This window comes from Ostrinia nubilalis, chromosome 9 (assembly GCF_963855985.1).
Source record: "Ostrinia nubilalis chromosome 9, ilOstNubi1.1, whole genome shotgun sequence".
NCBI classification, from domain to species: Eukaryota; Metazoa; Arthropoda; class Insecta; order Lepidoptera; family Crambidae; genus Ostrinia; species Ostrinia nubilalis.
Genome location: NC_087096.1, coordinates 13,831,583 through 13,852,336, shown reverse-complemented (window position 1 = coordinate 13,852,336; position 20,754 = coordinate 13,831,583). Strand labels below are relative to the sequence as shown.

Here is a 20,754-nt window from a genome sequence, read left to right as displayed (position 1 = left end):
TGACCTTCAAGATTTTTTGCTAATTGCTTGTTTGTTTGATCCGATGTTATTGTTAGTGAGTTACGAGTTAGTGATTATGTTTTATTATGTTATTTACTCTTTATGCTATTTTTAGACTAATCTTTGCTATGGTTCCTCCTGTTTAGTTACCATAACAATCACATAAAAGCTGTGTAATCTGTCTTAAATTTAATTTAAGTTTGCTAGATTTTTTTGAGCGAAGATTTAAATTATTTATCTAATTTTTTTAAGTCTTCATTTATACACACATACAAAAAGCGGTACAAAATGGCGAACTTAATGCCATGTGGCATTCTCCAACATTTAATTAGAACATTCTCCTAACAGAGAATGTATTGCATTCAAGTAGAAGCAAAAATTGATGAGTCATTGTAGGTAGAGCTCTCCAACTCAATAAACTTAAACTAACATACATGAGCCTACGTTATATAATGTATAATGTTTATGTCATAACGCTAATGCTTTGATAGATTAATAATATTTATGTTAATCATAATCTCATGGCATAGAGGAATATTTTACTTGATGTGTTGCAAGGAGAAAGCTCCGCTTTAGTTTATGTCTGCAGGCCGATATAAAAGTGTATTATGGTGTTTACTCACGGAGATTATCACCTTTATCACTTGTAACAATACACATAATACGTCGACGATGTATTATGTAAAACAGTACTACTTGTTCATTCGTGTATGGTTGAATATACCTGGGGATTTGTTCGATAATTTTGAATGAGAGTTAGATAGAAAAAGTATACGAGCGATAAAGTGTGTTTGGTCGATCTACGTTCGATATCAAAAGAGTGTAATTTTAATTTCAGTTTTAGTTAGTGCCAACCTCAAATCATAGGGGCCAACCTTCAAGTAAGTTTTTTTGTAGTTGTAAACTTTACTATTTATTGGAGTGACTTATGCCCGTTTTCACCATCAATACCTAATTTCTAAGTGACCCCTATGGTAAACACATAACAGGAATTTTGTTATCATAGGGGTCACATAAAAATTAGGGATTGATGGTGAAATCGGGCATTAGTTACTTAAACGATAAGTCAAGAACTTTCGCCAAGTAAAAGCAAGTGTTTATAGAACTTATGTACACAATTATCTGTCAAAACGATACCGATCTCGTGAGCTTGTTCGAAACGCAGCTTATTGGCAATAGGACCTATAAATTGTGAGACAATACGACAGTTTTCTTGTAGACTTTCACGCGCGCACGCAGCTTTATGTCGTTTCTGTAGTGCACGGCAACTTTGATGTATGTCTCTATTAAAAATTCAGACAAGTTATGCGAACAGCACAAGGGTACTTACGCTCACTTAATGACAGTCTTAAGGCCATAATACTCGCATAATTTCCATGTTGAGTTTAAGAGAAGTTCACTTAAAAATAATGGATTGCTTGTAATTAATTTTGATTATGTAACATTTTCAAGTAACAGTGACCACCACTATAACTCGTCGTGAGAGGCCGATCTTCGCTTTTGTCCTTTATGCTGGATTTCTATATTCAATCTTAATCCAAATTGGACGGATTTGGATCGTCAACTGTCAAATTTTAAAATGTTTTTGGCCAAAATATCTGCGGTTTTTGATGTTTTTCCATTTTTATATTGTTTATAAGACTATTTAAACAATATTAAAGTGTAAATGCGTCGAACATTTTGGAAATATAATCTAAAACTGAATTCAATTTGACAGTTGTAATCCGGATTTGGACAAGGATTGAATATAGGAATCGGGCGTTAGTCGCCTTTTGCGAAAACGAAAAGAGTGAGGTAGGTCCATTCCATGAGAGTGAATAGGCATTTACAGGGCAGGTATACACCATCCTAGACTGCATCTCACTAAACATCAGGTTACTAATAGCCCCGTTTACCCTTCGTTGTAAGCTAAAATGCTCGTATTACGTATCCACCACAATAGGCCAACGGCGGCGGGGTTCGAAGCAGCGTTCGTCGGATCTTGCTTCGGCCAGTCCTACACCTTCACCGTTCGGCTATTTTCGCTACCTACCTACATTTTTTGCTACCTGCATAGAGATATACATAATAGAGGTGCCAACTAATGCGCTGAGTTTGAAATTCAGTGTCGCATTAGAAATTCACACACACAAAGTAATCAAAATATGTGCTCATTTTCCACTGCGGTATCAGTCAGTACTCAACGTTCGAATAATCTTTAGTACTACGCAAGCAATGTAAACTGTTTACATTATGACGTCGTTGCTGTCATCATTGCTGTCACGAGCAATGTGTTCTGTTTTTGGGCAGTCATCAACATCTCCCTTAAATTTCTGTGATCTGTGCTAAAGCCTGGTCCGTGAGCACGTAGAATCCCGTCCAATGACCCCAAGCTACCCATCCTTATCGCTCGCGCGTAATTATATTGCTGTCGCGACTTTGCGACGGGCGCGCGCAGTGAGTTTGCGAGCGCGAAAGCAACATAATTACGCGCGAGCGATAAGGATGGGTAGCTTGGGGTCATTGGACAAAATTCTAAGTGCTCACGGACCAGGCTATACCTGGCTTTTTCTGCATAAAATGTGGCACATACCTGGGCGTGCTGAAGCGCGAACTCTGCGATGAGCGCGTGCGCGTGATGAGCGAGCGGCACGTGCAACGTCAGCGGGGCCTCGCGCGCGCTCACTAGCTGTAACGATGCAGGCGCCGGTGCTGTGGCGCGGAGACCGCTGAGTGGTAGCGAGCGGCGGGTTTGGAGACCGGTCGGGCCTGGAGGAACAGATGATGGTTATAAAAAAAAAAAGTCAAAATTTCTTTATTTGTTTAGACTAATAAATAGTTCTTACAAATCGTCATTTTGCTCTTAAGGAGCCTCTACATGTCTCATAATCTTTTTACCCTACCAGCGCTTCGAGACCAACATTTGGCAAGTGCTGAGAAGAAGCGCCGCAACAAACTCAGTCACCACTGTCTGTCGGTTAATATAAATAAATAGAAATAGCAGTAGTAGTTCACTGAATTTACCAAATACTAGTAGAAATGACTCGCATACATAAATTGGAATAACTTGGATTGACCAGTCCCCGAAAGCAGCGCCTGTTCACAGACATGACGAGTGAACCAACCATCGCTTCACTCGACCATATTAGAGGGTATATCAGAGTAAATACAAATGAGTAGGTCATCTACATAGAAACGCCCGAGCGCGGTTTGTATGTGAGCGCGCCAATGTTAGCGTTGATTAGCGGTGAGGTGCGCTGAATTTTGTCAGTGTGTGCGTGCGCGCCGCATACGTATTGGCGCGCGCTCACATATAAACCGCTCGGTGCGTTTCTATGAAGATGACCTACTCATTTGTATTTACTCTGGTTATATGGCTTGCAGAAGAGAGAAAAAACTGGTGACGTGTGACGCAAATAAGATCACAACAGAGAGAAAGAGATGACAGGGGTTTCGGATACAAACGAGGGCCACTGGCTTGACGAGGAAGAAAATGACGTAGGGCTGGATGAATGAATTTAACTGTCTCAGGTGGGGCCTAATGATTTATTGAAAGGCATAGACTACCGTCTTTAGTAACACTGAAAGCTCGATGAGTTCTGATTGAAGGGGTCAAGAGAAGAATAAAAGAACCGCGCGTAGTAGAAAAGCCAGCGTCTGGCCATCTCCACAACTTGATGCTTGGACTATTAAGTACCTAGTTATTTCACACTCTGGTGTTTACCTTTGGACCCCAATCGTAACTGCATTATGCGAGACAGACAGCTAGCACAGCATTCTGAATAGCCTGGCGAAGTAGAAAGGCCAGCTTCTAGCCATCTCCACAGCTTGACGCTTGGTCTGGGCTCGGATGAACGCGGTTTTTAATTAGTACATAGTTGTTTCCCATTAATAGTGCTTACCTTTAACCCCTATCGTGACTGCATTATGCGACACAGCTAGCACAGCGTTTTCTCCCGGTGGGACCCTGGCACTGAACAGCCTGGCGAAGTAGAAAGGCCAGCTTCTAGCCATCTCCACAGCTTGTCGCTTGGTCCAGACCAAACCCAGGTTCGGACGGACTTGGTTATAAAATGATACCTACTCTATGAATGGTGTTTACCTTTAACTCCAATCGTAACTGCATTATGGGAGACAGCCAATACAGCGTTCTCTCCCGGTGGGACTCTAGCACTGAACAGCCTCGCGAAGTTGAAAGGCCAGCTTCTAGCCATCTCCACAGCATGTCGCTTGGTCTTGGCTCAGATGAACGCGGTTTTTAATTAGTACATAGTTGCTTCCCATTAATAGTGCTTACCTTTAACTCCAATCGTAACTGCATTATGGGAGACAGCCAATACAGCGTTCTCTCCCGGTGGGACCCTGGCACTGAACAGCCTGGCGAAGTAGAAAGGCCAGCTTCTAGCCATCTCCACAGCTTGTCGCTTGGTCTTGGCTCAGATGAACGCGGTTTTTAATTAGTACATAGTTGCTTCCCATTAATAGTGCTTACCTTTAACCCCAATCGTAACTGCATTATGCGAGACAGCCAGTACAGCGTTCTCTCGCGGCAGGACTCTCGCACTGAACAGCCTCGCGAAGTAAAAAATCCAGCTCCTAGCCATTTCTATGGCTTGTCGTCTGATCTATAAAGTACCTAGTTATTTCACACTCTACTGCTTACCTTTGACTCCAATCGTAACTGCATTATGGGAGACAGCCAATACAGCGTTCTCTCCCGGTGGGACCCTGGCACTGAACAGCCTGGCGAAGTAGAAAGGCCAGCTTCTAGCCATCTCCACAGCTTGTCGCTTGGTCCAGACCAAACCCAGGTTCAGACGGACTTGGTTATAAAATAATACCTACTATGAATGGTGTTTACCTTTAACTCCAATCGTAACTGCATTATGCGAGACAGCTAGCACAGCGTTTTCTCCCGGTGGAACCCTGGCACTGAACAGCCTCGCGAAGTAAAAAATCCAGCTCCTAGCCATTTCTATGGCTTGTCGTCTGATCTATAAAGTACCTAGTTATTTCACACTCTTCTGCTTACCTTTGACTCCAATCGTAACTGCATTATGGGAGACAGCCAGTACAGCGTTTTCTCCCGGTGGGACCCTCGCACTGAAGAGCCTGGCGAAGTAGAAAGGCCAGCTTCTAGCCATCTCCACAGCTTGGCGCTTAGTCTGGGCTCGGATGGGCGCAGTGCCTTGGGATCGAAGCCAAGCCTGGCCCGCTCGCCGCTCGCTCGCGCTGATGCGAAGCGATGGCAGTGTGGAGTTTATGTCGTGGATTATCTGTTGGGAAAATATTCATATTAATTATTAAGAAGAAAATAACTAGTGTAATAATTATTACCTAACTACATAGTGCCTTATAAAAATAGGATGAGGTTACTGTTATGTATAAAATATCAAACTAAAAGATTTTGTTTCAATCAAGAAAGTTAAAAAAAAAGACACGATGACCAATCAAAACTTATGCCCGCGTAGATTATAGTCTGTCACGAAGTATTTGTCGCTTATTACCAGGATAAAACTATAACTATAAGTGTTTTCCTGGCTTTCAAACTAGGCTTTGAACCTTTCAACCTTTGAACCAAATTCCGTCTAAATTGTTTTAGTGGTTTAAGCGTGAAAAAGTAACTGATATCCATCCATTCTCTCGTGGAAATCCTTGGGTGAAGCCTCTGTCCAGCAGTGGACGTCATTTGGCCTCGCTTCGGCCAACGTAGGATTGCAGGACGAATGATCGACATTCGGAGGACGAACGTGTCGCATTAAAATAGCATTATTTTCAGTTTACCTGTGCGTACAAAAGGTCTAACACAGCCGGGTCGTTGTAGTTCTCTAACGGCGTGAACAGTTCCTTGCGCACGCGCAGCTTCCACGGCACGCGCGCGTACGTCACGAACGCGCGCTCTGAGGGCAGCAGCACTGGCGGCGCGGGCGCGTCCCCTGGGCATAAATAAATAAATAAATCAGTGAAGATATATTTAGGGGGGCTCTTGACAATGTGACATTCGTGATCATGACAGTTGTAATTTCGAAATCGCTTCATGACGCGAACTAGCTATGTAGAAGAAACTATAATCTTAAGCCTTGCATCCACTTGAGAATGCTCCGACCAAATGAGTTCATTCGCCTGAGCATGCTCAAGTGACTTCGGAATTACAACTGTAGTAACATTTGTAACTAATTTGTCCATGAAACGGGTCTTCTTGGCGGGAAAGTGAAGTATCATGTTTGATAAATCCCGATTAAAAAAAAATACACGTCATGAATTTATATCCATGCCTTTCTCAGCTAATAAATAAAGACGGTTACTATAGAAAGTATATTGCATTTACATTAACTACGGTGAATAAATTGTCAAGAAATAGGTAGGTTTAATGTAAATAAAGCTTCATATTTACTTACGTTCAATGTGTTCCGTCTTATCTGTGACATGGGTCGACACAGAATGCCTTCTCTCGGCCTCCATCTTCCTGTCTCGCTCTTTTTGTTGCATGTGAGTTTTAAACGTCGCTCGCTCGGTCCTCTTCGCCGACTCAGTGTTGTCTGGAGGAAACATCGCGTCTGATCGAGGACTCTCACGAACACGACCGACTAGCATATCACGAGAGTTCTTCCGCCCATCAAATCGTTCGAAATCATCATAAAACGGCGACCGCTTGCGGTCAAAACCCTCGTCAATTCCATTTTCCTCCTTTCGCCTCTCAGCTCTGGCTGGATGTATCTCGTAGATTTCTGAAGCATCTCGCCCAGAGAAGTTGTCCCGATCGTGACGACTGGGGCCGTCTAACCCTGACTCGGAGTCCCATTCATCACGACCGTGCTGTCGCTCTCTATCTTCGTTGTAACTTCTAATATCGGACTCGTCACCCCAATCATCTCTGACACGTCGTTCGCGACGGTCCGATGTCAAGAAACGCGTAGCTAAATCATCGCGTGGCGGTTCAGAATCCTCTCTTCTTCGAGAATTCCAGTTAGCAAGGAAATTGTGACGATCGTCTGCTTCTCTGTTTTGATGAACTCCAAACGTATCGCGGTCTCGACGAAGCTGGGCGAATGAGGACGAACTGTCTGGTATTGGCGGAGGAGGGGCTGGTTTGTCAGGTGGAGTAGGGGGTGATTTAGGGGGCGGTGGAGCCGGGCCTGGGGGTGCAGGCGGTAACGGAGGTGGTGGGGCGTCCCATCTCATTCCTCCACCTAACTGACGTTCCAACATCAACTTCCTAGTATCTTCCAATTTGTTAACAGTTCTAGGAGTCTCCGCAGCCGATGACGAGCTACGCACAGAATGGTTTGCTGTGACGCGCTCCAACCGCTGTCTCATTTCTGAGCTCAGCTTTAATTTGCCCACGCTTCCAGGTGAGGGTCTTTGTGCTCCGATTTCAAAGCTTCTACGGGCCGTTCTCTGATTAGGCGGTTCTCTGCTGGGAGAAACTGGTCCCCGTCCATCTACCTCAAATTCTTCCCATTCGATACCTGGCGATGCTTCTGAACGGGATCGACCTCTCGGCGGGTCAGGGTGTTCGATGCCATTAGTTTGAGCTTGAGGAGTGTGTCTCCTTTGAATCTGACGCAATTTGAATTTAGTGAAGTCTTGGTTGGGGTCCTGGCCCGCTGCGTCCTTCGGCGGGGGCCACCTCCATTTGCCTATGCGAACGGTTTTGGCCCGGCCGTAGGGGTCCATGAAAGGCCGCACTTCAGACGGGTCTATGTCATGCAGCGGTGGGGGCATGGGCGGCGGCGGCGGGGGAGGCGCCCCTGTCGACGAGCTCTCATTTGATTCTCGTCTTGTTTTCGGAGTATTTCTCGGGGGTGAATGAACTTGAGCGTGCACGACTGTCGACGACCGAACGGGCGACGTAGGCTCCGATTCGGAAGGTTCAACAACTTGCCCAGCCAGAAGTGTTTGTAAAGCTTGATTCTGAGCGAGCAGCTGCTGCTGAATTTGCAGGTTCTGAGCCATGGCACTTTGCAGAAATGCTCTTTGTAGATTTTGGTGATACGCATTCATATCTACTGTCCCAGATGGAGGGAAGTGAAGACCCATTGCTGCGGCTAACGCTTCAGGCGTGGTTGGCATGGACGGAATCGATAAAGCTCCAAAGCTTAGTGCAGATGTATTGGCCGACGCCGCTCTTGGCGTCGCACCACCTCCTTTGATGGCTTCAGATAAGCCTTCACCGTCTGTCAATCTTTTCAGACTGTCGTTCATAAAGATCGGGTCGAATAAGTTTGTTATGTAGTCGTCCACAGAGTCGACACTCGATTGTTTTCTACTCGTCTTGTCTTTTTCTTTGTCGTCTTTTCCGCCGCCTTTGATCAGGATTTCTAGATCATTAGCGTTGTTTAGCGTTTCGATTTGTTCGTTGTAGTCACACGAGAGTATGTGGTCGATGAATTGAGTGTAGTTTTTTCCTCCTTTGATGCTGGCGGCTAGGGATCTGGCATCGGAGAGTTCGTCGATGTTTGGGTCCAGGACAGGTGAGAACAGGTCATCCAGGAACTGATCTACGTCAGAGGCTTGACTCGGCACGCGGACGCGTCGCACATGAGAGGCGAGCGAAGGGGCTTCGGACGTGTCCGACATGGCTGAGGATCTGAGGGAGAAAAACATAGATTACCATTTTGTTATGGCATATTACGTCCAACTGTTTCAAAAAAAAGCTCGTTCTTACCTTACACCACCAAATTCAGAGCTCTTCTCTATATAAGCGCGACTAGACTGCGAGCCGGCCGGCGCGCGTTTCCCGGCGTATTGCGACTTGATGTACCGCGAAGGAACCACGCGCGACCCCGTGCCATAGTCCATTTCCATGGCTCCCTTACTGCTGGCCACACTTGGAGCACCTCCAAGCCGCTCTACTGAATGGTACCGATCGTTCAGTCGAGACTGCGAAAGACCCAAGTCAGCCAACTTATTCGGCGGCGGCACAGGGTTGTCCCCTAACAAATTATCCAACGACCGACTCCTGACTTTATCATTATTCTGCTCGAAGTATCGTTCGTTCAATGCGGACTCCCTGGACAGTATATCGTGGGAGACCTTTCTAGAATATTCGTTGTCCTTTCGAGAATATTCGTTGTCTTTTCTAGAATATTCGCTGTCCTTTCTGGAATATTCACTGTCCTTTCTGGAATATTCGCTGTCCTTTCTGGAATATTCGTTGTGTTTAGTCAAAGCGGCCTCGTCGCGTTCGATCTTCCAGTTGTATTCGGATAGTCCCTCGTCAATTGATTCTTGAAGGAGACGCTGGATGCTGGGCGAACGAGATTTCGGTGGTTCTGGTGGTGGGACCTGAAAAAATAGTGGTTTTAGAATATGTTACAAGAGTATATTCTATCTTCGATGACATCGAAGACAATATGAAATGTATAAGTATCTTGGCGGCTTATCAATACTGACAACCGGGCTATAGTTTACTGAATTAAAGTACATAGGTGTAAGCTATCCACGAATCCAGTTGTGAAACAAAAATAAATGACTAAGATCGTAATAATACTTGGGTGGCGTGTCGCTAAATAAGCGTCTACAGAAAAGGCGTGGTGGCTCGCCGCGGGAGCTGGGCGCGGTCTATGGCTGGTTTAAGTGTCACGCGGACCGTCAGTGCGGATCCGATCTGTATGACCTGCTAGAGAGCGAGCGGTTCCTTGGACCGCATTACTCTAAAACGCTCCCTAGAAGTTCATACAGATCGGCCGTGCGGAGCGGATCCGCACCAGACGGTCCGCGTGCCATTAAAACCAGCCTATGTCTCTACCTCGCCTGTATCTAGTATCTAGTCTAGTCTACTAAGTACCTGCGGCCTGGTGGCTTGCTCGGAGTCCACAGAGGAGACGCGCTTCGCTCGGCGTCTACGGAAGAAGCCCGGGCAGTGTCGTCCACGTCTCCATCTTGCCTGTATCTAGATTCTAGTGTCACATGGTGGCTAGTCTAGCCTACTAACCTGCGGCCGGGTGGCTCGCTCGGCGTCCACGGAGGAGGCGCGCGGCGGAGGCGCGGGCGGCGTGTGGCGCGTGGCCGTCGCCCGTAGTGGCTCGCCGCGGGAGCTGGGCAGAGCGGTCCAAGTTTCTATCTCGCCTACCGCGTCGAGGGCGTACTCGCATCCTGCCCATTCTGGTTGGAAAATACATAACAGTTGATGAAGAGATTTAGGGTGCACTAAAAAGTACACTACACGGCAATGGTAAATGTTTACCGAAAATGGGCGATTATAAATTGTAATTAAACATTTAACACAGTCTTTAGACGTCTAGAAAAAGTGTATTGAAAATTAAAGTATTACTGGCAAAGGTACCTAACGTTTAAATATTATTTTATTTAATGCACTTTTAAATCTTGTACATTAGGAACAGTAAATGCTTAGGAATTTAGGATAAAGATCAATTTATGCACGATTTTCATATCAATCCCGAAAGGCACGAAACCCGAACCTCCCATTCTGAGTCCACTACATACCTGTGAGCTGTCCGTTATGTTCCAAAGTGAGTGTCCAGCCAGCGGCGTGCTGCGTGACGCCGGCCGCCGCCAGCGCCGCCGCCGCCGCGCGCTCGCAAGATGTCCAAGAGTCCACGTGCACGTGCTGCACTGTCTCTGTTGGGGGAAAAGGATGGTTAAATATACACGAGGATTTCATGAAATGTAATGAGAACATCAAGTGGAGGCAGTATTCTATCGAACACTGAAAAGATAATATAATAACCAAGGTTCCGAGGAGCAGTATACAAAGAAGAAGCGCTGGGGCGCACATTGGCACATCGGGTACATTGGTACCGTCGCCACACACAATGAAGGGAAGTTTAGGTTTTTATTGGCTATAAATCCTGGCTATGTAGGAGTTGTAGCGGTGAGAACGACAGGTGGAAATAGTTTTGCGTACGGAATACAACGCGGACTATATGTATACCTACTATCCCTTCATAAAGCCTCAATTGCAACGTCGGTCTCACATCAGTACTGGTAGCATGCTACGTCCGCCCCGCCCCCTTATACTAGACGCAGCAGCATATGCACGGCACTATCATGACGCGTGATAGTATTGTCTTAACGCACTCTCACCACGCTCGCTCCCATAAGGCCTAATACCGGTTGCAGACCAAGAGCTAAGCTAAGTTAGTTTCGTTTAGCTCGCATAGCTGACGCAGTTTCCCATAGAATTGGCATAGTTTTCAGTCTACACACGACTATGAGAAACTGCGTCAGCTATGCGAGCTAAACGAAACTTACTTAGCTTAGCTCTTGGTCTGCAACCGGCTTAATACTAACCGTCATATAGCCGTAGCGGCAGCGCCGGTCTCGTATCAGTGCTGGCAGCACGCCACTCTAACAGCGTGGGCGGGCAGCGGCGCGGCACAGCAGCGGCCCGCGCGGCGCCCGCTCCCCCTCCGCATACTAGACGCAGTAGCAGCGAGCGGTGCGACGCCGGCGCACGCTCCGATATGTGCGGTGATAATATTGTCTTAACGCACTCGCACCACGCTCTCACTAATACTGACCGTCATAAAGCCTCAGCGGCAGCGCCGGTCTCGTATCAGTGCTGGTAGCACGCCACTCCAGCATCGTTGCACTGATATGACGCGTGATAGTATTGTCTTAACGCACTCCCATCACGCTCTCGTGGTGAGTACCGAGATACTGACCGTCATATAGCCGTAGCGGCAGCGCCGGTCTCGTATCAGTACTGGCAGCACGCCACTCTAACAGCGTGGGCGGGCAGCGGCGCGGCACAGCAGCGGCCCGCGCCCCCTCCGCATACTAGACGCAGTAGCAGCGAGCGGTGCGACGCCGGCACATGCTCCGACATGTGCGGTGATAATATTGTCTTAACGCATTCGCACCACGCTCTCACTAATACTGACCGTCATAAAGCCTCAGCGGCAGCGCCGGTCTTGTATCAGTACTGGCAGCACGCCACTCCAGCGCAGTCCCCCTCCCCCACACAGAAGCTATCCTTTAGTGAGCAACATCTTTGTTAAGATCTATGCATACTGACCGTCGTAAAGCCTCAGAGGCAGTGCCGGTCTTGTATCAGTACTGGCAGCACGCCATTCTAACAGCGTGGGCGGGCAGCGGCGCGGCACAGCAGCGGCCCGTGCGGCGCCCGCTCCGCCCCCGCAAACTAAACGTAGCAGAAGCGAGCGATGCGACGCCGGCGCGCGCTCTGATATGAAGCGGACTAGGTATCTGGAGGATAAAAGGCACAGTCAGATGCAGTTCGCTTTAAAACTCTAAGCCCTAACGGAAAGACACTTAAAACTAGAATCAATATCAACTACGGGTCCACCAAATTTTAATCAAGGTTTGAGCGACATTCAAATACGAACCTAAGGGAACGCTCTTTTATGCGTCTCAACATGATCCTTAAACATTAACCCTACCACTGCTACCAACAGAATAGCGTGGGGTAAATTGTGCCAATGCTGTAATGCCGAGAAGAAGCAGTCCAGTGTTTGTTCTTCTTTTTAATGTTACTTACTTGTGCAGCGGAGGTCCTGGCTGGAATACCTCCAGACAATGAATGAGCCATGAGCTGCCACACGCGATCCGGGGCATCACCGCCGCTGGCTTGGTAACGCAGCTGCACCAGATGTAAACTATTCTGTTGGACTGTGACGTCACTCACTTGTGCAGGGGAGGTCCTGGCTGGAACACCTCCAGACAATGAGCCATGAGCTGCCACACGCGGTCCGGGGCATCACCACTGCTGGCTTGGTTGCACAGCTGCACCAGTATCTCATCGCGAAGTCCTCGCGACGCCAACCCACGTGAAGCTATGTAGTCTGCTAGCACCTTGAAATAATATAGTATGCTGAGTACCGTTGGAACCGTTCTAGTTTTATCTATATTACGTTACGAGCATTTAACACATCTAAAAGAGCTCTCCTGACTGCGTGGGAATTTATAAACAAGAATTACAGTTAAGCTGTTATGTTAACACTTTATTTATTCACCTGGTCGTCCATATGGATGAGTATCAATGATATTATGAATTATTAGAAATGCATATAAGCCGATCGATTCTCTTTGCCTTCTCTGTTCACAATTTATCTATCTACACCATCTCCTACTACTATGTACTATCCATTTCAGTCTTGAGTTTGCGCGGACAACTTAATTCGTTTTATAAAATGTAACTGGTTAGTTAAAATTTAGTTTTTATCACGATTTGTTTTTTTTACCAGATAAAACAAAACAGTGATCAAAGTTATTATGACGGTTACGGGTTCCTTTTTTAGCACATTAATTAGGGTAACTGTAACATGATAGTCACTGAAATTTTGAATAATTTTCTTTAAAAAAAGCAAATTAGATCGCGTTTTACATTATACATAATTCGGTCAATTCTATTACACTATTAAATATTACGCGTCAGTTACGCGAGCAGGACGTTACGAAGGCGTGCATCGCCGAAAACTGTGGAGTTGGCAACAAAATTACAATTTAATCAGTTGTACCAGCGGATCTAGTAATGCAATAGAGCGGATGATTTATGTACTTATACATGTGTAATGGAAACTGCTTGTGTAACGCCGGCATCGTTTTAAGTAACACAATGTGTCGTGGAGTTTTCACTGGTTTTTGCGACGCGTTTCATCGAATGACACATTTTTCATTTCCATTTCTAAAAAAATGTAATGATGGTAAGTATTGTATTAAAATTAAATTAATAAATAATGAAACTATTAATTAAGATATCTTAATTATATTCTAAATATTGGAGAATATTGTTCAAAACCCCACCAATTGTTAAAAAATTAACGGTTCAAATATTATACTTGTGTAGTGTAGTAGGTACCTTTTGCCTTGCTTCATTCCCAGCGGCGGATTCATCACACCACCTCAATATCAGTTTGAATGTAGCTACAGCATCATTGAAGTCTTGATCTCTGAAATGATAATATAATTTTAGATACTATTTCAGTAAGTAGATTCCACGCATAGCAATCATAAAAAGAGTCCTTGCACACTGTCGAAAATATTTTTGATTAGTATTCCATTTCTGGATGCGAGCGGCGCAGGACTTTCTTTGTGGAAGTCCTTGGGGGAGGCCTTTGTCCAGCAGTGGACGGCTTTCGGCTGAAACGAATTACATTTCTGATCTGGAAAATATGCTCCTGGATGCTGGCAATGTAGGACCGATTGTTTTCAAATCCTTGTTCTAGAAGTGGACTTTTTAGAAAGATGGATAAATGATATAATATTTTTCAGTGTTAGTTCGTTTGTTTCCAACAAATGCCATCTACAGTTGGACAAAGGTCTATCCAAAGATTTTCACAAAGACCTGTCTTGCGCTGCCCACGATATTCCTCAAATCATTAGCGCCAGACATTCGGTGTAGAATATTTTTCTGTTAAGTCTGTAGTCTGTGGGGACTTTATACTTAGCAACAGTATACTAATTGAGTGTTTACCTGACTGCAGCTTTAGATAGGAAGGGCCTAGTGATGGGGTACTTCTTAGGACTGAGCTGGCCTCCGTCGGCGAAGTATACCGAACTGAACTTGTTGAACGCGAACTGCTGGAGGTCACGAGGCATTTGGATGTAGTCGTCTTCGGCGTACACGTCGCCTGATACCTGTAGGAAGTTAAGTTTTGTTTATTAATATACATACAGGGTGTGGTTTTATAAAACAACGCCCATCTCAGGGGTAGTACACATGAAAGTAATTACAATAAAAATATTAATAAAATTTTAACTATTACTGCGCCTTGCTCGCCTGCGTTATAATACCATTTTTCTGATTTCATTCATTTTCGTGAAATAGTTCGAGATACCCAAATCAAAGTGGCCAAAAAGTAGACAACACAACCTTATTCTAAAGTAACAAAGACGAACTTTTGGCTACTTTGGGTGTCACGAACTATGTATTTGACACTGACTGTACTTTATAGAAACGATTTTAAACTACATACATTATATGGACATTGTGACCGTAGAATTTGGCCTAGATGATGCAGAAAAGGTATTTCCCTTTTTCAGTTGTTCAGGGAAGCTGAATTATTTTATTTTAACACAGCAGAGGCACAGGTCAACATAATATTTATGCATTAAGTATTTGTATCAACAACAAACTCGTACTTTATTGTTTAGCAATTTTATTTAATAAGAAATTGTGGTTTCCCTAAACATTTTCATTAAACGCCATCTAGGAAATTATGGATGTACCTACAAACTTCCATTACCTCTTATATCACAGAATCTGAACAAACGTTCTCAACAGAATAGTGTCTGCGGCACCCTTCGTTAGATGTCTCTACGTTTCATCCGAGCACGTAACCCTTGCAAAACGACAACCGTTCCAAACATTCACATTCCTGAAGGCAACTACGAGCGCTACTAGATGGCGCTACGATCCTGAGCTTCGTTTTTCTAGCCCGCGGTGTCCAAATTTTTTTCCAAATAATGACTTGCGGCGTCCACCTTATCATGTCATGTAAGAGACATGCTTAGGTTGCTAATCATAGTCAACAGCGAGTAAAACCCCTTCACTAGACTAATGGTTAATTTTTGGAAGGGACTGTGCGTATGCACCGTCCCCACAAAAACTCTGCCAATGAGGGCTATCGTTTTAGCGCTCACTAGTTGCCCTCCCTATACAGGGTGGAAACGATAAGTGATCTCACTTGGTTATTTCTAAACTATACAAGATATTGAATAACTGGTTACTGATCCTGAAAGTGCTTTACGTTTACGGGCTCTTTCAAACGGTAAATAGGTTACAAAATAAACTGGACCTATCTGAAAAATCAATGTTTCCAGCTTCCACACTAAATGTATGTCCTACGTAACATTAAGTGTATTTTTTTAAAATTAAATAATAAAGTTAAAATAAACTCGTAAATTGCATTCGTATTTAAAATTATTTATAGACAATATTAGTTTTAGGCTTTATTTACTTGCTACAATATTATCTAGAGATGATTGCCGTGACTGTGGGTATACATTATAGTACTAAATTAAATGTATGGAAGATGGAATCGAAAAATTCGTTTTTTTGATAGATCCAGTTTATTCTGTAACTTAATATTGATACCGTAGAGCTTGAAGCACTTTTAGGATCAGTAACCAGTTTTACAATATCTTGTGCAGTTTTTAATATTATTAGGCTGTAGGTACCAAATGGCGTATGGAAGCCGGAAATATTGAATTTTCGGATACATCCAGTTTATTGTGTAACCTAATTATTGGTACCGTTTGATAGAGCTCATGAAGGACTTCCAGGCCTCCGCCTCTATCTATCGGTCGAAAAATAGAATGTATTGATTTCACTTCAGTCATTATAGTGAGGCATTCGGTACGCTGAAATCATGTTAACAGCATTATTGTGTTCCGGCAGTTAGATAGCCAGTTCCTCCGTGGTTGAGGATTCCGGGTGAAGCTCGCTTCCACCTTTGGCCTGATCGTCACTTACCATCAGGTGAGATACAGGCCAAGAGCTTCCTCGTTGTGGATAAAAAAAAACTTAAGGTAAAAAGTTATTTTTTTTTTATAAACAACGAAAGCAGTAGGATATGAAAACTCTTACCTTGGCCAGATTCTTGTCAGTGTGGGGAGGCTGCCACTCGTCCAGCTTGGACAAGATGAACGCCAAGTCAGCCGGCACTTCGAGCGCTTGCAAGCTTTCCGCTTTTGCTTTTTGCGCTTTCTGTTCTGCTGCGCGACGCCTGTTGGGAGATTTTGGGATAATAATTAATAATTATAAAAAATACATAGGAGCTTAGGGGGCGTCCATTAATTACTTAAGACAATTTTGGCAGTTTTTCAACCCCCTTTAGATTTCTATTTTAATTTTCCACTATTTCTTGCTGAAAAAGTATTACCCCCCCTCTCCCCCACGTGAGATTTAGTGAGGTTTTTCTTGCCCCCCCCCCCCCCCACACGTAATTAATGGACGCCCCCTTACTAAAGTAAAATAATTATGTTGTATCAATAGAGGTGGAATCTTTTCAACCTATACGATAAGGGAGCCTTAGCTGTTAATCTATTACGATAATCTTCTTCAATCGCGTTGATTGGCGAAGTCATGACCATGGTGTGTGATGTTTGTCTCGAAGCGCTGGCAGGGCAAAAAAGAATGAGACATGTATGTATAGGTTCCTTACGAGCATTTGACGATTTGTAAGTACTAATTTAATTAGTCTATACAAATAAAGATAATTTTGATTGGTTCATGTGTCACTCTGTGTGTTCACGCGTACTATGAGACCTCATAGTAATGTTTGTGAATACGGGCGTTACTCTGTAACCATGAGCTAGACTGCAGAAACGCCAATCTATTTATACTCACTTGGCCGCTTGTTGCTGCGCCTCCACCCTCCTTCTGTGCTGTTCTTTAATAGCAGCGAACCGTCTGCGCGCGCGGCGGCCTCTGACCAAGGCCTGGGCTTTCACAACTCCTCGGCGGGCCACCTGGAACCGTCGCCGGGCCACCGCGCCACGCCACCAGGATTGGACCTTGACGGTGGAGTGGTGAAGCTGTTTGTAGCGTTTTCTGGAATAGAAACATGATGTTGTACAGGAACAGGAATATACTTATGGGTTAATGTACAGATATTAAGCTAAACTCGATGGGATCATATTCTGCTGTAAATACGTGTGAATTTGCAATAAAAATGTAGGTATAGTCTGTACCTCAGATCATAGAAGGGAATAGATGTGAAACGGGGGCGTGGCGCGTGTCTCCGCGATATGCCCAGAAACGAACATCGGCCGCGTAGCTAGGTTAGTCGCGATTCAGTCGTACTAAGGAAATGTTCTCCGAATTTTTTGGATAATGCGTCGTTACGTGCAATAAAACAAGTGAAACGAAGAACTACAGGAACAATGGAGTCATTTACTACATTTAAGTATTGCAAATCCATTGGTATTTTGGTTATAAATAAAAAAAACTTAACATTTTTACGAACGAATTCAGTGCCGTAACAGTTACTGCGATATCGAAATCAGTGGTGATAAAAATTCTAACACACTTGTACATTGACGATTTAGTTAGCAACCACTTTATGTCATGCTCAACTACTGCGCAATGTATTTAATTTCTTCCGATATCCACTGTCGTGTGAAAATACACAGTACGGCCGCATGTGCCGGTCGTAACATAGTGCCGTGCTCGTGTTCTAATGCGGTTTCCTATTATCGATAAATAGAAGTAAATTATAATTTTCTATTTTGTAATTTTAAATAAAAAAATGATGTGTTACTTGCGATTATAAGATTTTACAAAAAAAATAATAACAGTAGAAGTAATTAGTAACTGTCAACTATGATTACTATAAGAGCTAGTTGAAAGCCTAATATAGGCATTATTTTTGATAAACATATGCGTATAATATAATTAAAAAGTAAATACGTGATAGTAGTTAATAATAACGTATAATAATAAAAAGGTTTTCATACATAAGCATTTTGTGAAACCAGTTTCGAGCCTTGCCCAATTTCAAGCGATTTAAAGTATCGATATCTTGTCGACTCCATTTTATCTTTGTTCTCTCACTAGCGTTTTCAAAGTGTGCGTCACGTCACGCGGCCATTGATTGGCCATAAGGCACGCCTTCTGGCCAATCACAGCACTTTTAAGCCGGTTGCACATGTTGTCGTAGACTCTCAGTCGCTTTGTTTTTACACAGTTGAATGTGTGTGTGGGGAGCTGTGGTGGGGGAAATGTGGGGACACTGGTTCTCGTTGTAGTTACGCGCGAGTTCATATCTATTCTCTTTCTATGATCTGAGGTCTGTACTAAAGCTTGAAGGTAAAAAGTGCAACGTGCCAAAACTCGAGTGTTATGCTTTGGTCAGCGGATTTTTTGAATTTGTATGGAAAATTTGTAATGTCAGCACGCGCGCGTTTGAAACGCGATACAGCGCTTCCCGAATGCGCACAAATGTTATATGCGGGGGCTGACCCTGCGATCTATGGTATAGTAAACCGATTCACGAACCACCAAGAGGGGGCTCTTGCCTCTTACTCCTCGAAATCACTCACCTCGCCAAGTAGCCCCTGACTTGTGCTTGCAGTTTCGTAGCGGCGGCTCTGAGCTTGTCTGCGCGCGCGCGTTCCAAAGCGCGATGCAGCGCTTCCCGAATGAACACGCGTGCTGCGCCTAGTTGGTAGTCCGCGCCGACTACAAACAAACATCAACAAGTCAGAAAAGGATAAGAAATTGTTTTAACGCGAACTAACTCTGGATAAGCATGGTTGGATCTGGGAGAGGACTTTACTCGAAACGGGAACTTTATAAGTTTCAAAAAACATTTTATTTTATAATTTCGTTTTGTGTTCAAACTTGGCTAGTGGTTCAACAGTCGGTCAATTTGCTTGAAAAAATGTTAGTACGCGCTAGCACTAAATACTAAGGAATTTAAACTTCCGGGTACAGATAATAAAAATCGAGTCTCTATTGCAGACTCACTGATAATATCGTGTTTGTAACCTTTCAAACTTAAAACACTCACACAAAATCAAAGCTTTTAGAGAATAACCACGTTTTTTGACGTCTTTCCATCGCTTCCCCATTTTATTTCACCACAACATTTATAAAACAAGTGACACACTCACGGATATGAGATGACTGCATGAATTGATTGGATGTAATAAAGATAAATATCCAAACAAGTGACTGACAATAGTGTAATGAAAAGGAAAACTAATAACAAAAACAATTATCAGAATAACGGCTAGTGTTATCAGCTAGATCTTAATAACGTAAGCCTGTCTAAGAAAAACTGTACAAGTCGTCTCCGCGCATAGATTAATGTATTTCGTTGATGATTAAAATGATGATGTCTCGGAATCCAGCTAACTTAAGATGCGCATCATTATTATCGTATTAGGACGATAAGCCCATACATTTGTCGTCTAAAATCGACGATAAGATTATATCGTGACGCGCATCTTAGGCTGGCAGAATACAAATCGTGGGTTATGATATTTGTGTGGGTAATAAAAGTTAGATTAAGTGTATTTAACTATGTAGTTACACTACTGTTCAGAAAAGATTGTTTTCCGAACTTATTTGAATACATGGTGTGTTTTATGATTATACAAGTACACATCCTTTACTATGAAATCGCATTTGTATGATTTATTGAATGTAATTTTCTACCATGTAGGCTGAGGCTGTGGTTAGCCTTCGTACGTGCACTTAGATCACAAATATAAGTTCATAACACACGGTCATAATGAGGTCTTTAGGTCGCCATAACAATACAGCTGTAGGCGGAATATATTTCAATCTTATTTAGTCCTACATCAATTATACGAGTACATGAGTTCAAATAAGTCACTTGCGTTAAGGCAAACGCATTACTTTAAGAGAATTAAAATGTCGTTAGAATGAGTCAGCAAAGATGTGTTATAAAATCAGTTATGTATGAATTAATGACGGCGTTTTAGCAGGAATGAACTTACGCCCGTATTCACAAACACTATGAGATCTCACAGTGCGCGTGGACGAACAGGATGACACACGAACCAATCACAGAGATCTGTTCAATGCTGTGCGTTCGATTTGCTGCTTCATTTAAGTAAGCATCGTTTGTGAGACGTTAGTATAATCAGTTTAACTCACCAGCACCCGTTGGAGGCATCTCGGCCAGGATTGAGTTGCAAATCTCCCGGTATGGCGTCGACCGAGGTGGAGTCGACTTTAGCAGGTACCTACAGAGATACATAATATTAATAACAACAATACTCGGAGGGCAATCAACAGGCCACAGTTTGTAACCTCAATACAAATTACATCGTTCGTTCGTTTCAGCCGAAAGACGTCCACTGCTGGACAAAGGC

General features: G+C 43.8%; 2 protein-coding genes across 2 annotated transcripts in view; both read right to left on the bottom strand.

Moving 5' to 3' along the window:
• The window catches only part of LOC135074855 (uncharacterized), an 88,463-nt gene extending 76,690 nt beyond the window's left edge, over window positions 1-11,773 (bottom strand). Inside the window, exons 1-9 of the mRNA XM_063969237.1 lie at window positions 11,652-11,773; window positions 11,466-11,536; window positions 10,429-10,563; window positions 9,917-10,086; window positions 8,648-9,267; window positions 6,378-8,569; window positions 5,764-5,915; window positions 5,012-5,255; window positions 2,573-2,748 (exon numbers count right to left, since the gene is read on the bottom strand). Coding sequence (XP_063825307.1) covers window positions 2,573-2,748; window positions 5,012-5,255; window positions 5,764-5,915; window positions 6,378-8,569; window positions 8,648-9,267; window positions 9,917-10,086; window positions 10,429-10,563; window positions 11,466-11,536; window positions 11,652-11,773 — 3,882 coding nt within the window. The remainder of the gene's footprint in view (window positions 1-2,572; window positions 2,749-5,011; window positions 5,256-5,763; window positions 5,916-6,377; window positions 8,570-8,647; window positions 9,268-9,916; window positions 10,087-10,428; window positions 10,564-11,465; window positions 11,537-11,651) is intronic.
• A 175-nt stretch (window positions 11,774-11,948) lies between these two features.
• LOC135074854 (unconventional myosin-XV-like) overlaps window positions 11,949-20,754 on the bottom strand; it is a 44,871-nt gene continuing 36,065 nt past the window's right edge. Inside the window, exons 8-15 of the mRNA XM_063969236.1 lie at window positions 20,537-20,625; window positions 18,952-19,090; window positions 17,258-17,461; window positions 16,496-16,634; window positions 14,381-14,544; window positions 13,766-13,856; window positions 12,593-12,759; window positions 11,949-12,153 (exon numbers count right to left, since the gene is read on the bottom strand). Coding sequence (XP_063825306.1) covers window positions 11,949-12,153; window positions 12,593-12,759; window positions 13,766-13,856; window positions 14,381-14,544; window positions 16,496-16,634; window positions 17,258-17,461; window positions 18,952-19,090; window positions 20,537-20,625 — 1,198 coding nt within the window. The remainder of the gene's footprint in view (window positions 12,154-12,592; window positions 12,760-13,765; window positions 13,857-14,380; window positions 14,545-16,495; window positions 16,635-17,257; window positions 17,462-18,951; window positions 19,091-20,536; window positions 20,626-20,754) is intronic.